Source organism: Cololabis saira, chromosome 2 (genome assembly GCF_033807715.1).
Source record: "Cololabis saira isolate AMF1-May2022 chromosome 2, fColSai1.1, whole genome shotgun sequence".
Taxonomy (NCBI): Eukaryota; Metazoa; Chordata; class Actinopteri; order Beloniformes; family Belonidae; genus Cololabis; species Cololabis saira.
In genome coordinates, this window is record NC_084588.1 from 39,408,874 (window position 1) to 39,436,211 (window position 27,338).

The following is a 27,338-nucleotide window of genomic DNA, read 5'->3' on the forward strand; positions in this document are numbered from 1 at the left end:
ATATAATTTCTGTATCGGCACACGTGTGAAAGGTAAAATGTGACGATGTAAACTAGTAGAAGATGGATAAGACTTAATAGTATATTATATAATGTAGTTATTGAAGGAAGTACGGATGTGTGGTGGTTAGCAGCATCTCCTGGCAGGAGAACGGTACCAACCACCATTCACATCCAAAACCTGTCAGTCATGTTTCTGCTCATGGCTGCGGGGAGAGGAAGTCATGAGTGTTTCAGCTTCCTCCTACCTTCCAAAAACATGCAAATTGGGTTGACTGCTAATCTCGGCCCATTTGTTTGTCATCAACAGGATAAAGTGAACAGGTGAGTCCTGTACATTGTTACACTAACACGCATTCCTTCACATCAATCCACGTAAACAATTTGCCTTTAAAAAGTAGGAGTCTGTCAGTGTGTTGCATTTTATAATCAGCTCTTTCCTGTGTTTGGGCGTCAGGTCAGACGGTGGCATGGATGGACAGTGAGGCTGCTCTGCTTTCACTGAGCTATACCTTTTACAGCTCACTTTTACATGAGCTAAAAGTTCATGCTGCTTTTAACATGCAACTCTCAGGGATGAAAAATCAAGTTGCATCATGTCACACAGTAAGAAATAAGTTCTTAAAAAAATTACCAATATGCAAAGAAACAATAGCTTTTCTTTCCAAAGCTTCCCACAACCGATAGCCTGACGTGTAGTTTATTCCCAAACTTGAAATTCATTGGATGTCTGATGACCAAGATTGCAACAGTTCTGCCATCAAGAGTATGATTAAAAGCTCGTCACTCTTTTTTTGGTTGTAATATCATCCATCCTCAGACCAGTAAAGACTTGGGGGATCTTTAGATACTGAAAATACAACACACGTTTACAAGTTTTGCTGCATTTATCAAAGAACCAGTCATCAAAAATAAGACACTCTACATACATTCATCAGAAAATAGTCTGTTAGCTGACAGATGCCACAAATTCAGTTCATGAAGCCTATTCACATGTGACGAATAAGGTTCAACATCTAGGAACAGCTGTGCAGGTTTTTCTTCAATAGTGGACGTCCCAACAGTGAACAATCATCTACATCCGTTCACAACAGATCCAACTTCTACACAAAATCAAGTTCAATTTTAAGACTATCAGATAAGCGGTTCGACTATGTTAAACACGTTTGGTCTTGAGACTCAAAATCCAAAATCAACATAATTCTTTAGGATTTATTTATTAACTTTATTTGGAACATAGCAAAGTACTATATACAAATCTCACAATAGAAATACGCCTCCACTGGTTGGTTACTTTTCCTTTTTAAATAGAAAAAACAGCAGGTTTTAATTTTTAAAAAGTAAAACACAAAATCTTAAAATGGAGAGCAAATTAAAAAAAAAAAAGTGAATAGGTTCAGTCGTCTCTGATTTTATTAAAAGGAGCCAACAAGACCACCACATTGATTGCTTTTCTTTGCGCCATTAAGCGTCCAGAAGATCAAGAGCGGTCCAAAATGTCCACAGATATCAAAGGAAAAGCAATTTGGGCGAAATGTAGACTCCAAAAATAAAGTCCTCTTTTATCACACTATTAATCGCTTTGTATGTTTTGTCCCAAAAATATATTTTCCTGCCAAGATGTCAATTTTAATATTAATTCTAATAGTGAATTACAATAAACAAACAGCATCACTGTGAGGCATTTGAGAAAGCAGGAGCATCTTGAGTTCAGGTTTAATGTTTTATTTGACCAATCCTTCTGGATTTGATTCAAGTCTTGATGCCTGATGTTTGCTGGCCCAAGCCCTCAGAGTCTCTTCCTCCGGGTGACAGGTTTTGAGAAAACTGTGTCCATTACGCGTTTACGTCGAAGGTTCCTGCCGGTGGTCGGGGCGTCTCGGTCTAAAATCCTCCTCGGCGCTGGCGGGAGCGGATCAGCTGGACTGGGCATCGGCGAGATCGGATCCACCTCTGCGATGGGAAGCGGCTCTGCGGCGGCTTTGGGTCTGTCCACGCAGGAGAGGAAATGTTTTTCAAACTAAGCATTCATTTATATCATTTAAGATTTAGTAAGTCAGTGGAAATATGACACAGATCCTCCAGCAATAACTTGCCTGGTTGTTCGTTTGCTCGTTTTTCTAGTTTTAGATGCACCTGCGGCGCTCTCCGCTTCCACGTGATCCTCTTCTGAAGAAACTTTATCCTGAAAGAAGAAAAGAAAAAAAAAAATGTATAAAAAAAACTCCAAAAAACAATCGCTGAGAACTTCAAAGTCAACACTTTCTCCTACTAAAAGCTCTGGATGATCAAATAAGGACAGAAGTTCTTACCCGAGGAGCTCCATCTCTGACTCTCCTGCTGCGTGTGACGGCCGCCACATGCTCTTCACTCGGCCCCGGGGAATCTGCGCGCTCAGGAAGCTCCTCCGTTTTGTGCGCTGAAACACAAAGACCAAAGTGTTAAACCGACCGCGGATACATCACACAGCAAGAGACGGCTAACCGGTTCTCTCACCTCTGGTTCGCCGTTGTCGTGATGGCGAGGCTGGAGTGGATTCGTCCTCTTTAGGTACCATGGTGTCACTCTCAACAAGTGGAGCCAGAACTTGCTCCACTGACCCCTTTGTGCTCCTCTTACGGCTTCTTAGGGTCTTTATTGAGGTGACACCACCTATAATTTAAGAGAATACAGATCTGTTCATCTAGGCATACTTTTCCTTCTAGTAGCTTTAATCTAAACGTATTTAACTTCACTGAGTCACATTGCACATACCTTCTTGTTTCTCTTCCTCATCCTGGAGTCTCTTGATTAGGGCGTCTGCGACGGGAGTTTCTGAGTCCACCTCCAACGGAGAGTCCAGCAGCGGGAGATCCTCCTCCGGGTGGTCCCAGAGTTGGCTTCTGGTTGGGCGACGGGACTTATTTAGACTAAAGCTTCTGTTGCGTTCAGAGTTGAGCTGATTTTCACTGTCTTTCGTGCTTTCAGAAGTGATCTTTCCTCTCGTCTTATCGCTCTGGGGAAGGGATACAGGGACCAGTTTCACCTAGGAGTCATAAGTGTTATCAATGAATGATGCATGGAACAATCATATGGGAAAAAAAACAAGTCATCCATGACTATCAAGGAAGATACATGTAAAAATAAAATTATATATATGAACAACATGATTTATGTAGCACAAGATGTTGAAATGAAACATGACTCAACTTCAGACATTGGTAGGGGTGTAACGATACAGTAATCTCACGATACGGTACGATACACGATATTGAGGTCACGATAACGATACGATACTATAGCAGTATTTTTTTAACAACCTTGCATGAGGAACATGACTGGAAAAAATGGTCTTTTATTTGAAAGACACAAAATACAAAACAATGCTGTGTATTTGCCCTATTGTTACAGTTTGTAATGCTTTATAACCGTTTAAGTTTTAAAGAGAAAGCCAGGCCAACCATTTTCCACAAACTGAACTAAAAGTAAATGTCAGGTTTGCATTATGCATCTTCAGTTTCATACAAGTAAAAATATTTTGCCACAAACTGAATAGTTTCTCTCATGTATGACTTGACTTTTTTTCTTTCTAATTTAAACAACTAAAATTAAATAAATAAATAAAAGTAAATAAATACATTTTTACATCATAAAAAAAGATTGATTCATGCTCACCTTATAAGTGTAAGAGGAGATTTATTTTTGTTAAGAAGGTTATTTTGGTAATTCAGGGTTCATTATTTTATAACTATATTCTTTATATTCTGATGTAAATCAGGGACTATAATTACACTAGTCAGTTTATCTGTAGTGATTAGTCTGTTTTAGATTGGGCGGAGTGATACGCCACAGTACGGCACTAGGTGCTGTGTTGATGTTCTAAAATCCTAAACTGTTGAGCGGACATTAAAGTAGACTGGAACTCAGCAGAAGTTGCCTGCATGTTTATCCTACTCACGACCAGAAAAAGGTTTAATTTAATAAGGTAAGGCTTAACTCTACACCAGCCTTACATAAGTAAAAGTTCAGAGCTCAAAACGGGACCGTAAAACGGTTTCTTTTGGTTTCTTTAGTTTCTTTTGTGCGGAGTAAGATTTTGGTCCGCGGGTCGAGGTGCGGTCGCGGTCGGATGCGCGTTTCTAGTCAACACAATAGATTAATATTAATAACCCAATATCGCGATACACTTTGTCACCTCCACGACACGTATTGTGACGTTTTTGTATTGCGAAATTTCGTGGCACGATATATTGTTACACCCCTAGACATTGGTATTAAGAGAAACGGCTTTTTGAATCCTTACTTGTGGATAGATATTTAGGGAATTCCGGTTGGACTGGCGAGTTGTCCTTGCAGGACTGGGAACCTGCTCTTCCGTGTCATCTTCCTCCTCAAACAGGGCTGGTAACGTCTCTGAAGGCTTAGTCATCCTCCTGGAGCTGCGTTTTATAGGGGGTTCCTTCTCGTCGTCCAGCGTCTCCAGTGCCGTTTCCTCCACCTCGCTGCTGCTCGACGTCCTTCGGCTGGATCTCCTCGGAGTGCTAACCTGAGAGGTCCTGAGTTTCGAAGGGGTTTGAAGCCGTGAGCTTCTTCGTTGACTAGCGTTTGCGTCTGGAGCCTTGTCCTCTTGGTCTTCAGCCTCTGTGGCTATAGACATCTCCTCGCTGGTGCCTTCATCCTTCTGGGTAATTCTGGTAACTCTCTTTGAACGTCTAGCTGGAGAAGAGGCTTTGGAGGTCACGGCAGATACATTATTATCCATGGCCTCCACCTCTTCATCTTCATCTTCATATCGAACTGGTTGGGTTTTGCGAGAACTTCTTCGAGGTGTGCCCGTTTGGACTTTGTCGTCTTTGACCGCTTTACCTTTCCTAGGAGTACGACTTGGTGAGGGAGGAGCCAGGCGGCTTGTTTTAGTATCTGCTGCACTTCCGTCCTCCTCTGCTTCATCTGTTGCCTCTGACAGGGAGGAGGTAAACGTGACCGCCCTCCTCCTGGTCATCAACCGTGTTGGCGTGGAAGGAACTCGTTTCTTCTGGGAGATGGGGCTCTTTGGTATGTGCGCTTTGTCTTGCAGGCTTTCTGAGCTGAAAACCATTTCCACAGCAGTCTCTTCTTCAACATGTTTATGTTCAGATTTTCGCTGAGCTTTCTCTTTGTCTTCATTCTCCAAAATGATTTCTGCTTCTGTTGATGCTTTGAGGTCCTGCTGCTCCTCGGCCTCCACATCGTCACTACCAACCATCTCTGCGTCTGTATTAACCGGACCGTTCTCCTCAGGCTTCTGCTCAACAGCGGGTGCTGGTTTTTCCTCCTCTTTAACTTCCTCAACAGTTTCTGTTATCACTACAGAGTTTATGTCATTCACACCTGTCAGAGGTTCTTCAGGAGTTTCTGCCGGAAGCTCTTCGGGAGTTTCTGCCGGAAGTTCTTCAGGAGTTTCTGCCGGAGGTTCTTCAGGAGTTTCTGCCAGAAGTTCTTCGGGAGTTTCTGCCGGACGTTCTTCAGGAGTTTCTGCCAGAGGTTCTTCAGGAGTTTCTGCCAGAAGTTCTTCAGGAGTTTCTGCCAGAGGTTCTTCAGGAGTTTCTGCCAGAGGTTCTTCAGGAGTTTCTGCCAGAAGTTCTTCAGGAGTTTCTGCCAGAAGATCTTCGGGAGTTTCTGCTGGAAGTTCTTCAGGAGTTTCTGCCGAAAGTTCTTCGGGAGTTTCTGCTGGAAGTTCAGGAGTTTCTGCCGGAAGTTCTTCAGGAGTTTCTGCTGGAAGTTCTTCAGGAGTTTCTGCTGGAGTTGGCCCAGAGATTGAATTACAAGCAGCTTCATGAACTTCAGGCAAAATGACAAAGTGTTCATCTTTCTCCTCTCCTATTTCATCTTCCGTTTCCTGCTTTGCTGCAGTATATTCAATCTGTATATCAGTTTGAGAAGTTACGGGCTCTTCGCTACACAGCCCATCAACATCATTTACATCCAGGGCCTCAATTTCTATCCTTTTAACTTCTTGCGAGGCTTCTCTGGATAAAGTGGTATCATGTTCATCTGCGTTCAAAGTAATGACATCAGGTTTGGCCAAAAATTCATCACTAATATCCACTATGTCGGGCTGAGCAGGAGGGTCAGATGAGGGCAGATCATTCTCTTTAGCCCCTTCCTCGTCCACATCCAGCATCAGAGAGAAGCTGCTCTGAGTTTCAGACTGCAGGTCATCTGTGACGATGGTGTTCTGGAGCTCCAGCTGAGCACAGTCGGCCAGGCTGGGTTGTTCCTGCACGAGCTCCAAAGGTACCAGGAGGGTGGCCGAGGGTTTGAGCTCAACGTAGGATGAGCCTTGTTCCATGTTCTCATTTAGGTCCATCTCCTCGTCATCTGCTCCCAGCCTCACCATCACCACCTCGCCCTCCATGTCTTCTTCTACCATCTGTAAAAGAAGGGAAAAATAAATTTTTTTGGCATGATTGTGTCATGCAAGATAATAATAATAAAAAAAAAAAACACTAAAACTACACTAGATTATAGTATTAGAGAAGGCAACGTAACAGAAATAGTATAAGAAAACTAGGGCTGTGCGATTAATCGATTTTAAATCTAAATTGGATTTATTAATCACAATCGATGTTAAAAAAAGGAAAATCGATTTCCCTTTTTTGCAGCTGGCTGCATTACAGACAGAGCTCGTCTAGTCATCTTTGTTTGGTCAAGAAAATTGTAAATGTTGTCACTTTACTAAACTCAAGGAGGATTTACAGTATCTTTCAATTGCACTTCATTCCCAATAGGGAAATTTGTTTGCTATTTTTCTTTAAAAATAAAGATAAAATATTTGAAACAATTTATTCCATTGTCTTTTGTAGTTTTACCAAAAAAATCTAAATCGAAAATCGGGTTTTCAGAGAAAAAAAAAAAAATAGGGATTTTATTTTTGTCCAAAATCGCCCAGCCCTAAAGAAAACCATCCATAAATCTAAAGGCAGTGAGTTGATGTATGAAAGTTACCTTCAGCTCTGCACCGGGTGCAATCAGAGAAAACTCGGCAGCGTCTTCCTCCGACAGAACTGGCAGGAAGTGTGCGTTTGCCTGCTGTACAAACACTGAACTGGGCTGGAGGGGTGGCAGCCTTCCATTACCCTGGACCTCCTCAATGATCTCCACCTCACTGCCAGAGTCTTCCTCCTCTTCCTTCTCCTCCTCTTCCTCCGCAGACCCGTCCTCCTCCTCCTCCTCCGCTTGGTCAGACTCCTCCTCGTCCTCTTCCTCCTCCTCCTCCTCGTCCTCATCCTCCTCCCCAGATGTAGAGCTTGAAAGTTCTTCACTATCATTCACGCTTACAACAGCTGGGAGAAAATATCCAGACAACAGTAAAATAAATATACAGTGTAATGTATGAATTATAATAATAATAGCAATAGCAGTTAATGCTTTTGTGCGTGTGTGTGTGTCCTCACAGTGGGAGTCGTTGCCCGTCGGCTCTGAAGACGTCACAGAGACAGATTTTTGGCGCGTTAACACGGGGGAAGCTTCAGAAGCAGCCTGGTCCTCCTCTTCATCCTCATCTACTGACTCACTGGGGAAGAGTGAATATTACAGCTATTTTTAATAAGTCAACAACATTCATATACAGGACTGTCTCAGAAAATTAGAATATTGTGATAAAGTTCTTTATTTTCTGTAATGCAATTAAAAAAAAACAAAAATGTCATACATTCTGGATTGATTACAAATCAACTGAAATATTGCAAGCCTTTTATTATTTTAATATTGCTGATTATGGTTTACAGCTTAAGATTAAGATTCCCAGAATATTCAAATTTTTTGAGATAGGATATTTGAGTTTTCTTAAGCTGTAAACCATGATCAGCAATATTAAAATAATAAAAGGCTTGCAATATTTCAGTTGATTTGTAATGAATCCAGAATGTATGACACTTTTGTTTTTGTAATTGCATTACAGAAAATCACAATATTCTAATTTTCTGAGACAGTCCTGTACCATCTTTAAAAGAGAGAAAACCTTTGTTGCACTAGCGTATAGTGGGACCTTGTGCAATAACAATATAATGACCTAAAACAGACAAAACATCCAGCTATCCTGGAAAAATGTAGCCTCCCACTAGAGATTTGGGTTCATTTAAAAGAAAACAGGAAACGGTACACACCTGTTCAACAAAGTCTTTGTCTGAGATGTGATGCGGATAGAAGAGCGAGTCAGCGGAGGAGAAAGATCGCCACCGAACAGGTGCTGCTGAACAAAATCTGTCAAATCTATCAAACAATATAAACAATTAGTAATTTCAAAACAATTACAAATTATGTTAATGTTAACCAATGTTATCCAGGTTTATCACTCGAACAAAACCAATTTAAGACTTCCAGCTGTTCTCAGGATCCACCCAGTTTACCACTTCTCCAAAGTATTACGTCTCAAACGTCTAGTTTAGCTGGACAGTTCAAGGACAGACCTGTCAACTGCTCCAGATCCACTGCAGGTTGGTCTGTGTTTTCAGTTCCTGCAGGTGGTTTGGGAGGATTGACGCCGGCCTCCAGGGACACAGTGGGCTCCAACTGGACATCCAGTGCTTCACCTTCCACGGGAGGGTCCTGAGATGTGACCTCCGAGTCTGAGCTCTCCGGTACCTGGTTACCAGCTGGTTACATAAAGAAAATGTATCAGAGAAGTGTTTGGGGGGGGGGGGGTTGCAATCTTTCTGTAAAGCAACCCATCTGTGATGTAAATTACACTGTATACCTTCATTGTGAGTAAATGACTCCTCTTGACCAGGAGATGCTATCGCTTCTTGTTGTCTACTTGATTCGATATCTGGTTCGTCCTTTCTTTCAGACTCGGCTTCTTCTGCCTCATTTGTTGCCTCCTGCTCGAGAACGCTCTCCGTCAGGTCCTCAAAGAACTCATCTTCCTCCACAACCTCTTCTTGCTTCTCTGCATCTTCTGATGTCGGGTGAAGGGTTTGTTTGGTAGTTTCTTCAGGGTTTTCGTCAGGCTTTTCTTCGGGTTCATCTTTTTCAGTCAGATGTTTGATGTTCAGCGTCACCACACCGTCATCTTCATCCTCCCCGTCGACATATTCCAAGGCAGGTGCATCATAATACTCTTGAGTGGTGTCCGTTGACCGGACAGATACTCCGCTAGTGTCCAGACTCAAACTGAGACGTGCCGGTGTTGTGTCTGATGGCTTCGTTTCTGCAGGGACTTCGCCCGCTTCATCATCATCATCATCTCCCTCCTCCGCTGACTTTGAAGACCAGATCTTGCGTGTCACCTTGGGTAACGCTGAGCCCCTGGTTAGCAGGCTAATCTCACTGTCTGCCGCCATCTAGAGGGGAAGATTTACACAAAAAGAACGTGAGGACATATAAAACAATAAAAAAGAAAAGTCAGACCCACAAAGTAAATATGCACATCTGGTCTTACCCCGTTAGTCCATTGGACACCCTTCTCCGTTGCAGGGGCCTCGGTTTCTTCAATGAAAGTGATTCGGTTCTCTTTGCTGCGGAGAGGAGGCGTGACGGAGCGTCCTGGGGAGGCAGAAGGGGTGGCGACGGGCGTGGGCCTCAGGCTGCTGCGCAGGATGGACTGGGGGGTGAAAGCTGAAAACACAGAGCCCGAGGCAGCCAAGGCTCGAGCTCGCTGGGGGGACAAGTACATCTACAGTTTAGTTTAGTTTATGCTTACAGTTTAAGCAACAGCTTTCCACAAATTTTAAGTCAGACATCGAAACAGGCATTTTATGGCACTTTTCCAGTTGTACCTACTCAGCCCGGCTCGGCTCACCTCCATTCGGTTTGGCGCTTTCCAACTAGGGGTCTAACCGTACCGAGTAGATACTTTTTCTGTAACTACTCTGCCGAGGTTCTAAGCGGCTGAGTCGGCTGTATCTGATGTCATCACACTACATGCCACCGATCGTTGGGAGTCAGACGACTTAATCAGGAGGCGGACATCAGCGAAAGAGCAACTCTGACGGCTTCTTGTTCATTTTATCCGACAGGCAATAGCAGCGCCAAAGTCTGTTTCATGATCCAACTCTGAGGTGCAGATGTTTATAAACCTGGTGGCCGAGGAGAAAATTAAAAAAGGGATCTAGACGATAAGGAACAACAAGATCCACCAGGAGCTCTGTCACTTCATAGCTGCTCGCAGCTCCCAGCTGACTTTTCAGCAGCCGAGACAAACTAAAAAAATTGAAAAGCATCGCCGCTTGAAGCTTCTCTCACTCTCATTTTTTAACTTGATATCGAACACAATCCACAGACCCAGCAGCACATTTATCCTGTCCTCCAGGTTCTACATCTTTAGTGTTGTCTTCTTTGTTTAGATCACACAATCTGCTTCGCTCCAACCTGCTTACTTCTGCTCCAGGTGCTGAATTGTTCTGGAAAAGAAACTAGGCCGAGTTGAGTCGAGCTGAGTAGGTACTAGTGGAAAAGTGCCATTAGTGTAATGTGTTACTAGAAAATATCAATTAACTACCTTTAACTTTAATAGAGATATCATTCTGCATGTGTATACTCACTTTGACAACCTGTGGTGTTTGTAACAAGCTGAGTTCAGGTGCTTTGCTAATCCTCTTGGGAGAAATCCAGGAGGTGGGAGGTCTGGGTGGGCTGAGAAGAGGCTGAGGGGTCCGACAGGCGGGATGAACCACCAAATCCAGCAACCTAAAGACAAGCAGACTTCTTTACAAGGTTCTCTCTAAAAACATAACAGGTATGCTTTATTTTCAGTGGGGTTCATTTGCGAGTACCTTGACTTTCGTTTGGGGTTCATGGTGATGGGAGTTCCTAGAAAGGGTTCAGGCAACGCCGAGGTAGATGGGTTAGGGCTGAGGCTCTGAACGTTAGCCGTTGTATAGCTGGAAGAAACAGAGGAATTTAGCCAAAGAAATAAAATAAAATTGTCAAATTTAAGTTGCAATTCAGGCATTTCATTTTTACCTCCTGGCTGGGGAGGATTGTGGTGTATTTCCTTTGCCGAGCCACACCTCTTCAATCTTGGTCAAGACATTGTTAATGAATCCAGCCCTGGACATCACCCTGTCATTGGCAGAGCGCTTGGTGATTGTCGACAGCGGCTGTGGCCGGGAAACTGGAGTCCAGAGTGCAGGCATGTTATTTTAAAATTAAAATACCTTTTCAGCCAGAAAACAGTGAAGAAACTGAGCAAATCATTTATCTTTGAGCAGTTTTTATAGAGAATCTATGAATGTTTCAAAACACCACGTGAAACTACATTTCCACTGAGGTAAATGATCATAAATGATCGTCTAGGATTTGTTTTACCTTCTCTGTGGACAGTGCAAGGATGCTGGTAGGGCTTGGCTCTCTCCACTGCCAGTTTCCTCTGCACTCTAGGCAAAACTTTGCCGTATTGTTCCAATATAGAGTTTCTGGTGTTGGATCGTTCTTTGAGCTTCGGATCTCGCTCATTCTGGGTACAAAGAAGCAGGTGATGAAGCAGGTTCTTCTTAATAAGAACATATCTCTCCATCTTCCACAGTGGAAGAAGTTTCACAGTTGAAACTGATGACAATTCACACACACATGATTAATCTAACCATAAAGGTCATACACACATATGCCATACAGAGCTTGATCTTTTTTTTTTTTTTTTAACATACCACCAAGTTCATTTTCAGCCTGTGGTTGAGCTGCAGAGCAGGAATGTAGTTGGCCTGCTGAAGGTAATGAATCATCAGTAGTTCCCTGTTCTGCAGACCCCCTGTGCCTTGGAGGAACTTCTCTAAATATTCCTGAAAAAACAAATAAACAATAAAACACAGGAACTCCTTTTATAACCCATTCATTAAAAAAAAAAAAAAAAAAAAAAAAAAAATGTAATGAAAGCAAATAAAAAGTGTCGATGCTGTAGCGATTACAACACAGTGGTAATAGTAATCTGAGTACACGTAAGCATGGGGATCAAGACTACTGATGACACCGATGTAGCACATGTCAGATACACTTATTCCATAAACTACATATTTGAGTTTCTGAAGAGAATATTAACTCAGAAAACAACTCTGTTGCTTACTTTAGGAAACCTCAGACTAGAAATTTTCCTGGGAATCATCAACACAAGATCTAGTTGATAAATAAACATTACTCTGCATTGAAATCAATGTTTTGCTATTGTTTAAGCTCACCAAGACAATTCCACAAGCAACAACTAGATGTCAGGATGTGTGCACAAGTCTTTCTGGGTGGATGATGACGACGTACGACTAAATGCAGCAGTTAGTGTTTCAATCATTTCACAACTCCTACCAGTAAACAGGAAAAAACATAATATGCAAATGCTTTGGCTCATCTGTCTAACCTGTTCGTTTTGGCCCAGGGGGAGTTTGAGCAGCTCTTTCATGAGGCCCAGCTCCTGGCAGCTCTCATACAGACACCCCAGGAGTTCAGTAATGTTCTGGCGATTAGAGTGCTGCCGAATCAAGCACCACGCCTCAATAAGACACCTGGAAGAAGAGTGCACAGGCTGGATGACCAAGGTAAAATAAGACAGCTGGTGTTAATGCAAAGATGGCCCTCTCTGCCAAAACAACGTACCTATTGTGTAGCAGTACAGACAGGCAGAGCTTGGCCTGGGAGGCGGAGGAAATTGGCGGCTTCGTAACATTGTAGTATCGTAGTGCCACCGACTGTTGGCCCTGGCACATCAGGGCTTGCAGGACGCGCTCATGCTGCCATTCAAAATAAAACTGAGAAGCAGCTGGATGCAAGAGCAGCTCGAATGAACTCTGAGCAGGACACAAAAGGGGGAAAGAAAAAGGATGAAATACCAACAATATGGGCTCAAAAGTAAGGATTAAGCTGTGGTTTTAGGTGTAGAATAACTGAATTAATACATTTGGGGAAATTAAATCAAAATTGAATGTTCATGTAAACACAATCAGTCTGATCAGTTATTTAAGTTTATAATTAGAAAGTGCCATTTAAAAAAGCAGGCAAATATGCAATTTAAATTGCAATACATCTTACCAAACACATGAGAGAAAATCTTTATTTTTTCAATGTGCATTTAGAAAAAAAGAAGGAAAAAAGCTCTGAGTTCTGATATATGTCACATGTTTTAATTACCTGATGGTCATGATGGTCCAGAAGCCAGAGGCCTTGAACTAATTTAACCAGCCCAATAGGGATGGAAAACGCAGTGGGGAATGACTCCACCGATGCTCCATCCTTATTGGGAAAGGAGTACATGACATCCAACAAGAGGTAAATCACCTGGAATAACAGGTCAAGGTTTCTACTGGCACTCTGCTTGGAATAGATTTATCTTTTCACGTTAAGACTGTCACATACATCACCATTACAGATGTTAAAAAATAAAAGGAAGAAGAAAAAACGAAATCATGTAATTGTAAGGGGCAAATAACGTACAGTCATGGAAAAACAGAACAATGGTGAGGCTGGGCGATGCTGCAAATGGGCAGCATGAACTTAAAGGATACAATTGCATGTTTGGCAGTTGCATCAATGTTGTCCAGTAGATAGATGTCCAGCAATGCCTGTGGATCACATATTGAAGCTCATGTCTTTACAGGAACACAGGATATTCCATAGGACATACACCAAATAGTTTGGTAATTTAAATATATAAATATAATATCCTCACGTGTAGGGTGGATGGTGGGTACAGCCCTGTTCCACCTTCATCCCTTTTCCACAGGCTGACCAGGCGTTCACCACACTGGCCGACCAAGCCATCGATCATGAGGGAGTCTGCACACCACTTGTTCCTGAGAAGATGAGAGCAGAATAGTAACATGAGCTCTAGTTGCACCACCAGAATCCTTATGGCATCTGTCATTTTAACATCTTACAAACATGACAATGAGATGCTGCATGTGAAATGATCCATTATATGTGGAACTAGACTGGGAATGTATGATGCTTCATCACTCACTTGGCCAGTCTGGTCAGCTCTTCTCTGCGTATAGTGTAGTAGTTGCTGATGACTGAGTGAGTATAGAAAGGTCTGGAAATCTGGAGAGCATCTTCCGCTGATAGAGACAAGTGGGAGAAATGGAAAGCCCAATCAACAGCATGTCAATGATTATCATCTGATGTGTTATCACTCAGTGGAAAAACAAAATTAATGAAATAATTGAATTAAGTCTCTTTTCTTCACTTGAGGGGTTTCCTCAAGGTTTTTATGTTGTTGTTTTAAATAAAATAAATCTTAAAAAAAAAATATTTTTATTCTATTCTTTAACAACATACATGTGGGTGTCATGGCAATATTTCTTCTCCTTAAATATCTTTGCCAATACAATATATATACTCTTAAGAAGTTGTGCTTTGTGACATTCCTAATGATCATTTTGCTCAAGGGCGTGTTTGTGCCAGCATGTTTTTACCTGATCCCTCAGGGAGCAGTCCGGTACGACAGAACCAGACGACCACTTGAGCGTACTTGGAGATGAGACTGGACACCATGTTCTTGTTCATCAGGCCTTCCAGACCTAATAATGAATTAAACAAAATAATTAAAAATTGAATCCAAAGCCAAACAGTGCATAGATCCTGTAATACGCCACTCCCTCAATAACTAGACAACACAAATGACACTGCATTATAACTCCATATAGCCATGAAGCCATTAGGCACTTGACATTATCCACATCAACAGACATAGAAATGTATTCCCGTAGGTGTCGCTGTAGCACCTTTTTGTGTGATCTCCTGAACTTCACTGAGCAGACAGTGGAAGATGGCACTGAGGTTAGCGAGCAGCCTCTCACTGTGCTGTAGTAGCTGCATGGTCTGAGGGTCGGTGAAGTTGGATGAGCTGTCAAACAGCGGAGCACCTGAAACACACACACACGTACATCATAAATGCATAAACTTACAATGACGGCTCTAGCATGTCCCCTCCTAGATAAGAAGACAGTACTATACTACAAATACTAATCTAGATAAGCATAGATAGTTTTATATCACAAAAACTAATGTTACAAATCTTGCAAGAAGAAAAACAGGAACTAAAAACATATCTGATCCAACTGGTTCAAACAAAACATGTACTTGTAGCAGAAAGGTCAAAAGACATTTGTGCAGATGATAAATTATTTTACAAAATGTAGAATTGTCACAAATTTAGATTTGGTGGTAAAGAATAACTTGTCTTTTACATTTAAGTTTAAGAACACAAAAAACGTAAGTTTGTGGGTTGTCTAACAATCTTTCTACACATATGAATTTCTCTTTTTAAAAACATACAGATGCCATCCAGTTCCTCCTTCGTCTGGACCACTTTGTTCCAGGCCCAGTCCAGGATGTAGCGCAGGTTCAGCGCAGAGCCCGGTTGCTCTGTTGAAAACAATATGAGTGATTAGAGTCAACAGCATGGTGGCTGTCGCACGTAAGCAGAAAACACAAATAGTGTGCAAGTTTATGTGAAAGGATCAGCATGAGGCATCTTCGCGACATTATTAAATAAATAAAAAAACGTAATGAAAAGAAAAATCAGCAAAGAGTATGAATGACCGCAACCCCCCCCCCCCAAACAAAACAAACCAGACAAAAAAAATAACATATTGTTACAATGAGTCCTTACCTTCTGCAGTCCACTGTTTGATACAGCCAGTAATCAGCCCCAACGAACTGGTTTCAACTGCTGTTGACAAGATGGCATCAAGCTGTTCCTCCTTTTGGCATTGAGAAAAAAAAAAAAGAATGTACAAATTATGATTAAACATGTGTCACTTCATTAAGTGCCTGCAGATTTGTGAGGGAGTAATGATGTCTACCACATATGTGCTGGTACCTGAGAAGGATTGGCTGTTTGGGCGTCAGCCAAGCGTGATGAGAGTAAGCCAGACATAAGGCAGTGAGAATAGCTAGTGGAGATGATTTCACTGGAACACGGAGCAGCTTTCTTCAAAATACTTAATGTCTGGTTTCAACGACAAAAAAAAGGTCTTGGTAAGTTTAAAAAAATAAAAATAAAGAAGATTGCTTTACTTACACTCTACAGATTCCCAATTTGAGTTGTAAGATTTTCTTAGATATCTTGTCAAATTACTGTATACTATTTTAAGCACAAGTTCACACAAAAAAAAGGCTAAATGACCACAAAAGATCCATAAATAAGTTAACTTAAACATTTAGTCATCTAGACCAGACTGCTTACAAGTGATGTTCCACAATGGTGGAACATCACGCGTAAGCAGTCTGGTATAGATTACTTTGAGATGGACAAATAAAGCACTAGATAATGTTGGTCAAACACAAGCCTGCATGACTTTAGAGAGCAAGGTGCAGAGTAGACCGTACATACCATAGTTGCTTCTTAATAATGTGCATTAAGATTTAATGCCAAATACCAATATGGTCAACTTCAAAACCAAACAGAGAAACTTGCCTCTTTTTGATACCCAGAACAGGTTAAGTGCACAATTCCAGAGTTGAGCAAGCACGTAGCATCTGAATCATGAGAGAAAAGACAGTATTACAGTCCAACCTGACACCACTAACAGGCAGACCACAGGGATATGTACTGGGCCAAAAATCACATGGGCCTGGACGACAATTCCATTTTCAATTCCAAGTATTTGATACAAAAATGTTGTTTAAACTTACCAAAGTTATATGTGGTTGGGTTAAAGTACTGTTCTGGTGGGGGACAGGTGAATGGCAAGCCTCTGCTCAGGCTGCGCTCGTGCACCACCACATCCAGGAGCATGTGGGGAGAAACCATCTGCACCACAGGGTCCAAACGCCAAACAGCCAGGTAGGGACAATTTTGCAGGGACTCTCCACTTCTGACGAGAAAAAAAAGTGCAGCAGTTGCAGCATAAAAATAAATCCAAGAAAACAACATGCCATTTATTTGTTAACACACAGAGGCCCCATTGTAGCAAGAATGCATTTGAAAACATGCACACGTATATGTTCTGACAAGTGAAAACCAGCTGAACAGGATGAATGATTTTTGATTATTCTTTTATGGAATAAACATTACAAATCTGTCTCCACTGTACCTTAAAGAGTCTGGCATCTGTGCATGGTACCAGCGGTTGATGTCAAACACCCCAATGTATGTAGAAGGAGTTCCCTGACCGTAAGCCTTGACTTGCCAGCTGAAGATGGATACACTGGTGTCTGGGGATGCAACTGGAAAAGCCATGCGGAAAGGGAACAGAGAAGTTGAAAGATGCGGGTGAGAGAAGAAGATTATGAAATCAAAAGCCATTGAAGCACCAGACATCATGATGAGCAGAGTGATTTAAAATCTAACTAAATATATTATTCCTGCAAATTACGCTTCCATCCACAGTAACTGCCAGAAGAGACAGGCTAACCTTCATTCAAACTGTCATCCCTGTCAGGATGGGCTCTGAACTTCTCGATCGTCTGGCAACTTAGCAGGCGTGTGTTTGGGGCCTGGGCCCTGAGAGGGAAATTTGTGCCACTTAAATCCTGGCTGTAACGCTCCTCACAGTACTCAAGACCCTGCGTTAGTGGGACAAAGAGGTGGCAAATACAACAAGAAATGTAAATACAAGATGCATTTATGGAAAACAAGCTACAAATGCTTCATCAATTGAAACTGACAAGTAAATATTATAATCCACATATTCCATGTCCTGCATACCTCATAGAGGATCTTCCCAGTGGCCAGACACTTCCTTTCACTGAAGGCAAGCTGAAGCAAACGAAGGCTGACCCCATCTCCCTCGCTGTGTGGGAGTAAACAGTGTGAAGTAGGAATTAAAAAAAGAAAACACATGCACATCCACTCTTAAACAGAACTCACATCCAAGTATCTGCCCACTTCTGTTCATGTGTGCTCAACGGCACTAAATCCAGACAAACTGAGTTACGTGCAAGACTCACAGGTCTGAAGGAGACTGGACGGCCCAGAGGTAGCAGCAGTTCCTGGGGTCATTTTCAGGCTCCTGGAAGGTGAAGGCATGCACAGGCACCCTGCCACCTTCTAATTGGGAGTGGTATCTAAAGATAAAAAATAAAAAGAACACAGATTTTAATGTTATGCTCTCTTTCAATCTGCTGCAAAAATAGCTCAATCTTGTACAAAGTGTTGCTGCTTTTTTTTTTTAGGGAGATGGGAAAAAAAACAAGTACCGGTAACAAGATTTGCAACAATGGGGGGGACCTGTGGGCGAATTTGTGAGATTCACTAGCAGCTTTACAGAACAGAGGTGTTATCCAACACAATATCAGAGACTATATTGATCCGAGCGGTGTTATCTAACCCCACCACTATTTTTTCACTGTACTCCCAAATACCCTATAAAAATCGATAGACAGCAAGGCAAAAGCAGGAAACAATCCACTGTCTTTCCTACATTCGCCTCGACTAGATAATGCATTCATACCGTGGGAATATGCTACATGAAACTCAGGAAAATTTAAGCTCATCATATATCAAAAGGAAAGGCTTTTAATCCTTGTCTCCTTTAATTTCCCAATACGGAAAAAGAAAGTACTCACTCCTTCTTTAGAGATTTTAAGTTCCATAGTTGCAAGTATCCATCAGAAAATCCTACAGCCAGCTGGTTGGTTCTGGGGATGTACTGGAGAGCTGTGACTCCGACTCCAGTGGCCCCATGCAACTCGAGACAGAGATGTCTGCCCTGTCCGGTGCTAACTTCTCTCAGCCTGGGGATATCTGCAGGTGACTTGGTCACTACCTGCAGGTCTGCAAACAGAGGGGAAACAAAAGTAAATAAAAAGGTGGTGGGTTTTTTTGTGTATATGTATATACACACATCGCTCAAAGTCATTCTTTAAAAAAAGCCCTTTCCAATATTTATTTATATCAGAAAAAAATAAACTTAAAAAAAAACAACCTGAAAATCTGCAGGCAATCCATTAAAAAAAAGGAGAGAAATGTCCCATTATTGTATGCAATATAAATGAAGGCAAAAGTAGGTGCATGTTGCATGATGACAGTGCCTGGTGTGACCTGGTTCTGCAGTAATAACTGCCTCGCTGCTGACCTGACCTGACCCGTTCATCAGCTTGGAGGAATTACAGACTATTACTCAGCACAGAGCAGCTTCAACTGTGGTGTGTTGGCTGGTTTCCTCACATGAAATGCTCAAACTGATTTTTCAAGCAGCTCTCCGACTTGTCCATGTGATCTTTTGAATTTGTAGTAATGTCTTTCAAATGCAGTGACTTTCACATAGCAGTCCTGCCACACAGGCCGCTGTAGTTCAGCAGTTTCTGGATGAACTATGAACATTTCTACTAGCCAGAGAGAGGAAAAACCGTCAGTTCTTAATGAAGATTACCTATGGCTCCCTTATGACTTTGCACACAAGTACAGAACTGGTTCTGAGAGTGATATTTGTTGTTGGTCGACCACCCCTGAAGAGGGTAAAAATGGTCCTATATCATACCCATTTGTACACAATAGTGCATAGTAAATAAAAGATTGAGTTATACAGTACATGTCTCACTCACTAATTTGCTTCTTTGGAAAATTCGACAATATTTTGGGTAACAATTATGAGGACATAGAACACCAAACTTATACCATACCATCCATCCATCCATCCATCCATCCATGAATAAAAATAGTTTCCAAAGGGACAGATGACAGAGAAACAGGCATGTCTGCAAACACAGTCCCTCATCTAACAAAGCAGATCCTCACCTGAAGCTTCCAGTTCGCTTTGGCTGCAGGACAGATCATCAAGACAGAGGTCCACGAGCAGAACATGGCCAAGATCTGTTACGACGGCGGCGATCCCGAAAAACCAGCGCAAACTCTGGTGGAGATGCTGCGTCGACGTGCTCGCTCCACCATAACTCACCAACGGCTCAATCGCAGTAATCTAAACGAGAGAAAAGACACACGCAAGAGATTGATGGTAAGATAACTTCTGTCGAAATTTTATACCAATCTAGCAGTTTGCGAAAAATTGGCCAAATATGTGTTCTTCGTTTCTTCATTTAAGCGTTTTATGAAGATGGATATACGTCTTTAAGAGGACTCCAGGAACGTTGAATCAAAAGTTTACAACCAATGTTTCTGAACCACAATGTGTACCTTCTCTCTAGATGCATATTATAACAATCCCAACGTTTACATGAAGTCAAAATTCGGGTTATTGCTAATATTCTGGTTACTGAAACATTCGGAATATTCCGTTTACATGCTTCTTCTTGTATCCAAATTTAAAAACAACAATAACAGCAGCACGGCGGATAATCGGACCCGCTGGTACTGTTTTGCTTCTTGGCCCTGTAGTTCGCCTTTTTCAGCGTCTACCAGCGGTGCTTGATCTGGCATTTGTAGACGGTAGAAAGTATCGCGATAGCGAGATTTACAAAAAGGTGAGCGAAAAGTTGCGCGAAGCAGGATTTGTACGAACACCAGACCAGATCAAGTACCGCTGGAAGACACTGAAAATGGCGAACAACAGGGCCGAGAAACAAAACCACTTGTGCTGGGCTGTTCATTATCTGCTGTGCTGCTGTTATTGTTGTTGTTTTGAATTTGGATACAGGAAGAAGAAGAAGAAGAAGTGGAAATGACGGTAATTGCGTCACGGTGTTCTCCGCGCGTCGCTGGTTTGATGGAGGGATAACCCTGTTTGCTAAACTGAATATTCCGAATGTTTCAGTAACCGGAATATTAGCAATAACCCGAATTTTGACTGCATGTAAACGTAGCCATTAATGCCACTGAGACCAAAAAATTAAGGAACTCAGTTCAGCCGAAGAGCCAGCTGACCATTAGCTGTAAACAGAAAATGTTAATAAGCTGTGATTTTCCTCAATTTTAAAGCTTTCAAAGCTTGAGATTATTTTCCTCCCAGTAAAACAGAGAAGCCCCTGTGAATAGCCCACTCACCCTGCCTGGTATGACCACAGCTTTCACCACCCTGGACAGTCCCAAGTCATAAAGACACAGCACGCTGCCCTCTGTTTCTTCCAAGCCGACCAACAATCCAGACCTAGCAACATGAACAGAAAGGGGTTAAACAAATTGACAGTTTCTTGTTAGGTTAACTCATTTGTTAAAATGATGGATGGATATTTGTTTTCAGCTAATTGCACATCAAGGAATGAAATGGGGGTGTAAAAAGGAGGTCAAACCGAACCATACCGTTTGAGCCAGCCGAAGTCCCTGGCAGCAAGGACGCTGGGCGGGTGCTCTCCTCCACCACTAAAGCAGTAAGCAGACAGCCGTTCACCTGTCACCGAGTGGACAACCTCCAGATGAGCTCCACATGCGAGCCAGGCCAACCCGCTGCGGCCTACATGAGCACACAAAGAAACAGAAAATTAGTTAGAATCTAGACTGAAGCTGGATTCAGCTTTTTAAAAAGTTTGTGGTTTAAAAAAAAAAAAGACTTGCCTTATGATGACAACCTGATATTCCAGGGTGACATATAAAGCTTATTTTGTAATTTTAAAAATAAAGAGGTTTCCTCGTCATCTTGTTGTCATACTGTACGTTGCCGAACATCCCATACATGATAAATTATTAAACCAAACTTTGTGTACGTTTTGTGGGAATGTCCATGTAAATGCAATTATATATATTCAGTATTTTTCTTTATATTCAGGTACAAAAATTGCAAGTATTATTTAAGAATACATCTTACAGCAAGTCGTTAAACTTTGTCACCTGGTTCCCCACCTAGTTTTATCAATAGCTCTCTTTTTTTCTTATAAACATACATTTTTTTAAAAAGGTTTTTTTTTCTCCTTTCTTAGTAAGTAAGTGGTGATGTATTTCTAATCATTCATTCATCATCACAATAACTATTTTAAAGAAAGAGAATATACATTACCTGAAATAAGCATAAAATACACTTACCCACAGTGAACTTGCCCTGAAGAACAGAGTCCAGAGTGATTTCATCTTCGCCCAGAGCATCTACAGTCACTCCTGAGAAGGGCAGCAAGCTACTGGTGACTTGGGCAGTCAGGTCATGCATTGTTCACTGCGTTATGAAAACAAATAACACAAGAACTATTTTAAGAAATGAACACTGATGGACACATCACCAACAACTTCCACATCCTAAACCAAAAAGAGAGACTCATAAGTCCTACTGCTTCAGTCCAATGTATCCTAAATTTGACCACGTTACAAAATACACTTTTTTTTCATAAATTGCACATGTATACACTAACAGAACATATCCTTCTCTGTAAGCCACTTGGGGATTCATTGGCTCAGCTGGGTTTAAGAGCTCAAAAGAGGTCTTTCTTTCCAATCACAGTTGCACAGCCAGTTGTCGGGAACGGTGCTGTCAGCAAACCTGCTGACAACTGGGGCTGAAACTGAGCTTGCTTTCCAATAAACAATACAGTATGCTTCTGCACATTTGTTTGCACATGTTAATTTTGACAGCTAGCTCTGATAAAAACACTGGAGTGAGGAATGACCAGACTCACTGACCAGATGTGGTGCTTTTCCTTCAACTTATCAACTGAAATTACCAACAACATTTAATAAGTGAGCCTTGGACAACAAATCGGTTTTTGTCATTAGTTGTTTTGTACTGTTCACTTCTACTTTCTTCTTGTTTCGATTTACCAAAATGTGTTCATGTTTATGCTGACCCTCAGCCTTTACAGTGCACTGTTACCCCAGCAAGATTAAGTTATCTATGCAAGTGAGGTCAACAAAGTGGTGTCGACAGTAAACAATACAGTATGCTTCTGCACATTTGTTTGCACATGTTAATTTTGACAGCTAGCTCTGATAAAAACACTGGAGTGAGGAATCCCAGACTCACTGACCAGATGTAGTGCTCTTTCCTTCAACTTATCAACTGAAATTACCAACATTATTCAATAAGCGAGCCTCGGACAACAAATCAGCTTTTGTTATTAGTTGTTTTGTACCGTTTCCTTCTACTTTCTTTTTCAGAATCAGAAAGAAGTTTATTGCCAAGTAGTTTAACACACACAAGGAATTTGTTGTGGTGATTGGTGCAAAACAAAAGAACAAATAATATTAAAAGGAAAAAATGTACAACGTGTTGGTTTTACAGTGCCGGAGTAATGAGTCTGTACAGAGGTGACCCAGGATGTGCGTTAATGTAACGCATAAGGTCAGAAGCGGAGTCTTTACGTTAATGTAATGCAGAGTGGGGTGGGGGGGGTCTTGTTTCTCAAATGTGTTCATGTTCATGCTGACCCTCAGCCTTTACACTGCACTGGTACCCCAGCAAGATTACGTTATCTATGTAAGCAAAGGTAACGAAGTACAAATACTTCATTACCTTACTTAAGTAGAAATTTTGGTTATCTATACTTCACTGGAGTAATTATTTTTCAGACAACTTTTGACTTTTACTCCTTACATTTTCACGCAATTATCTGTACTTTTTACTCCTTACATTTTAAAAACAGCCTCGTTACTCTATTTCATTTTGGTCTTTAAAAAAAGAAAACTATCCAGTTAAATTGCGCCATCCGGCTAGAGTGAATTTGGTTGTGGTTGTTTCAGATGTTCTTGTCCAGTTTTGTTCTTACATCCGTCGCCCTCAGATTCCTGCAACTAAACTTGGATGTACATTCCAATAAAGGTTAGGATAAATGATAACATGCCTCTGAAGTTTGACTTTTTGCACCATTACAATACATATAGGCAACTAGTCATCATATCTTCTGCTCTCTGAAACACATGTTAATGCTCAATAGTACACATATATGGTTCTTTAATATATATGCATTATACTAAGATGCATTCATTTTCAATGGCTTTTGTCCTTAATGGCTTTTTTCCCCCTTGCATTACTTTTATACTTTAAGTAGTTTTGAAACCAGTACTTTTATACCTTTACTTCAGTAAAAAACTTGAGTTGATACTTCAACAGGAGTATTTTTAAACTCTAGTATCTATACTTCTACCTGAATAATGAATGTGAATACTTTTGACACCTCTGACTGGTACCCCAGCAAGATTAAGTTATCCATGTAAGTGAGGTCAACAAAGTGGTGTGTGGACAGTATGCAGCAGCTTCCTGCAGCTCAGCTCCGCCCCCTGGTGGCCAACAGAGGAAACACAGCAGATTCAACTGAACTCCCGCGCAACAAGCCTGTCACTTAGCAGCCACATGGCTCTGAGATTATTGGCAAATCACAAACTTGTCGTTGAGCTTAAGTGCACAACAACAGTTGTACATATTTAGGAGGAGCGCATGGACCTATTAAAACAGCATATCTAAATGCTACACTCATAAACGTGTCAAGAACTGGGAAGTTAGTTAGTGTGCCATCGATTCACACCCAATTGGCGTCATTCAAAAACACGACAAGACACTTAAGAAATTCTAAATGATGATTAAAAAAAACAAAACACACACTGAGATTCGGATGTTATGTCAATCTTAGTGCTCTGGAGAGCAAAGATTAGCCTCATGGACTGCTAACTTACCACAATGTAAACAAACTAGCCACCATAAAGCCCGGCTCTGCCAAACACAGACCACGGAAACCCTACATTTATAACTACGAGGGTGTAGTTTAGGACAATAAACTGTAGTTTGTGTGTGTCTGGCTCTCTTTGGTCAGCTACATTAGCCAGAGTTAGCACGCAAGGTCACGCACAATCAGGTTGTTGAGATTTACAATTCCCCCCAAACGCACCACGTGCATTAGCGGCTGTTTAAGGTTTATAAGCAATCCTTATGTTAAATCTAATACCAATTTAATACCTTTTTCACTACCTTCAGATTAAAAAAAAAAAACTGTCACAACATTAAGTGTTAATCACGGACCTTTTAACATTAATACAGATTTTGAACTATAGAACACTATACAGAACAGATTTATAGACTCATAGATGTTGACCAGATGTTTCACATTTATTTCACTTTGTGAATGACAATAAAATAAGACTGCTTAAAATGTAAAAGGTAAAAAATAATACCAATTTAAAAAAAAATAATACCTCTGACAGTGAATTTAACACTTTTAATGGCCTTAAATTTGGCAATTTTTATTTATCACTTTTTAATACTTTTTAAAACCCCGCGGTATTTATTCAAATGTGAGCTGTGATGAATTAACCAGCTCCTAAAGTTTATAACTAGTTAAGAAAATGCGGTGGCTGCGGTTGCTAAAGCAGCTAACTCAGGGGGATAGTGTTAAAAACACCTCAAAACCAACAGTTAGGTGAGTTTTATTAATGTGATTCTCTCACTGAAACTGCCAGTAGTGAGTGGAGAAACTTAACCTAATGTTTTCCTAGCCGGAGCAGCTGGGCGAGGAGGCAGTAGCAGCACTTTCATCTGCTCTTCCAGCGTCCACAGGGGGGGAATAACACCTTTTCTGCATATCATTTTACGTGTAAATACGCCCCAAAAGGGTTGTTTTTTTGAGATGCGTTAGCCACGTTAGCTCTGCACTAGCAGCGGTGTGAAAACGTGATGCAATGCTACACTACCTGTCCAGGGAGATGGAGGCTGCAAAGCTTCAGAGCCACCGTTGCTTGTGTTTTCTTGAAAAATCTCCTGATTGTTCTCTTCGTCTGTCATAATATGATCTTGAGGAAACACATCCCGAGCGAATAGTCCTCGTGGAGCTTCGACTGGTCACCAAGGGAGAAACGGTCCTGTGACTTCACGTTTCCAGGAGTCGAAGCGCCATTTCCACGATGAGAAAACGCTGCTCTCGCTCCTTCCTCGTCCGTCCCGGTCCGGCAGGCCGCACGCAGCAACCGCGCACCGTCGCCCCCTTCTGGTCAGAATCAGAATCACAATCAGGTCACAATACAGTCTGCCCAGTAGTCCAACAATTCTGGTCTGAAGTTATTGACATTTTGGCAGTGGTGGACAGTAACGGAGTAAATTTACTTGAGTACTGTACTTAAGTACATATCCAGAGGATTTGTACTTTACTTGAGTATTAGATTTCTTTGGTACTTATTACTCTTACTTGAATACATTTCCAAGACAAATATTTTTACTTTTACTCGAGTAAATTTCTAGGAAGGCTGAAAAGTACTCGTCACTTTCAGGTCTGCTCTTTTTTCTTCTTCCCTAAAATCCTATTGGACACAAGCTGTTTTTGTCAAAGGAGGAGACCTATCACAGTGCACGCTCTCCACTGGGATGTACGTAAAGCGGAAATACGTCAAGCCTCCTCAAAACGATACCGCCAAAGTAGCCTGCGTTTGTCAAGACAGAGCCGCATTTGAGTTATTGAAAGCAGAGATGTCGTTTTCTGTTTTTTTTTTGCTTTGAGGGGGATCCAGACTTAGTTGGATGGTGCAGGTTCATTTGGTTTCAGTTCATGATTGTTAATAAACTCTGCATCATCTGCTGTCCTCTTATGATCCCATTAATTTGATTTGTTTTTGGTGTTTCTGCAGGTTTTATATAACATTGTGGTTCTAAAAGAAGCACATCAGTGCAGCTGGTTTCAAAGAGTTAATTCTCAGAAACAAGAGTTAAAAGATCCTTAAATTAATTTAGAAAAAATATAGTAATTTACTGATGTGGAAAATAAGAAATGTACTCTTACTCTTACTCTTACTTTTACTTAAAGTAAATTTAAAAGCATTTACTTTTGGATACTTAAGTACCTTTAAAAGCAAATACTTTTCTACTCTTACTCGAGTAATATTTTGACTGAGCTACTTTTACTTGTAACGGAGTAAATTTTGACCAGTAGTATTTGTACTCTTACTCAAGTACTGGGGTCGAGTACTCTGTCCACCTCTGCTCTCACCTTCCTGTCTGTAAAGAGGTCAATACTCATGAACTGGAAGATTCGCAAACCAAACTGCTTTGACAAATACAACTGGCTGAATGACTTTCTGGATTTATTATCAATGGAAAAGGCAACCGCAATCCTCAAAGATAACGAAAATGACCAATTTGCCCCATGGGCTGTCATTAGACAACAGTTGAGAATAATGTGATAATGATATGACCTGATGTGTTAGTCACATGCTTCTTATTTTATTTGACTTACTCTTCTTTTAGAGCTGGACCTGAACTGACGCTAGAGAGAGATCATTCTTAAAGTTCATCTGTACCAACCCTTCCCCCCACCCTCTTTTTTTTTTATTGTTATTGTAATGTCTCTTTTTTTTATTTATTGTCTTTGTCTTCATTTTGAAAAATAAAAAAATATAAATATTAAAAAAAAAAGAATCACAATCAGGTTTATTGGCCAAGTTTACAGGTCAAACAAGACAGGGAATTTGACTGTCTGACTGTACAGTAAATAGACAAATGACCAGAGGTGGGTAGTAACGAGTTACTTTTACTTGAGTAAGTTTTGGGAAATGTTGTACTTTTAGGAGTAGTTTTGAATCACTATATTTTTTACTTTTACTTGAGTAGATTTGTGAAGAAGAAACTGTTACTCTACATTAGGTTACGTTGAGCTGTT

General features: G+C 41.2%; 1 protein-coding gene across 1 annotated transcript; it reads right to left on the reverse strand.

Moving 5' to 3' along the window:
- Positions 1 to 867: 867 nt before the first annotated feature.
- Positions 868 to 25,613, reverse strand: ahctf1 (AT hook containing transcription factor 1). The gene is made up of 40 exons (XM_061735075.1): positions 25,384 to 25,613; positions 21,799 to 21,925; positions 21,082 to 21,232; positions 20,827 to 20,929; positions 19,624 to 19,804; positions 18,453 to 18,660; positions 17,835 to 17,951; positions 17,593 to 17,677; positions 17,300 to 17,450; positions 16,979 to 17,111; positions 16,578 to 16,759; positions 16,360 to 16,421; positions 15,763 to 15,891; positions 15,553 to 15,643; positions 15,216 to 15,305; positions 14,663 to 14,803; positions 14,354 to 14,458; positions 13,900 to 13,996; positions 13,609 to 13,732; positions 13,445 to 13,501; positions 13,071 to 13,217; positions 12,540 to 12,730; positions 12,304 to 12,448; positions 11,606 to 11,737; positions 11,268 to 11,415; positions 10,923 to 11,073; positions 10,733 to 10,840; positions 10,502 to 10,646; positions 9,400 to 9,615; positions 8,716 to 9,301; positions 8,429 to 8,614; positions 8,126 to 8,231; positions 7,415 to 7,533; positions 6,966 to 7,303; positions 4,282 to 6,390; positions 2,754 to 2,994; positions 2,496 to 2,651; positions 2,312 to 2,418; positions 2,096 to 2,184; positions 868 to 1,987 (listed from the first exon to the last, which is right to left on the reverse strand). Exons 2-40 carry the CDS (start codon positions 21,917 to 21,919, stop codon positions 1,789 to 1,791), a joined length of 7,947 nt encoding a protein of 2,648 aa, XP_061591059.1. The 5' UTR covers positions 21,920 to 21,925; positions 25,384 to 25,613; the 3' UTR covers positions 868 to 1,788.
- Between the last annotated feature and the right edge of the window lie 1,725 nt (positions 25,614 to 27,338).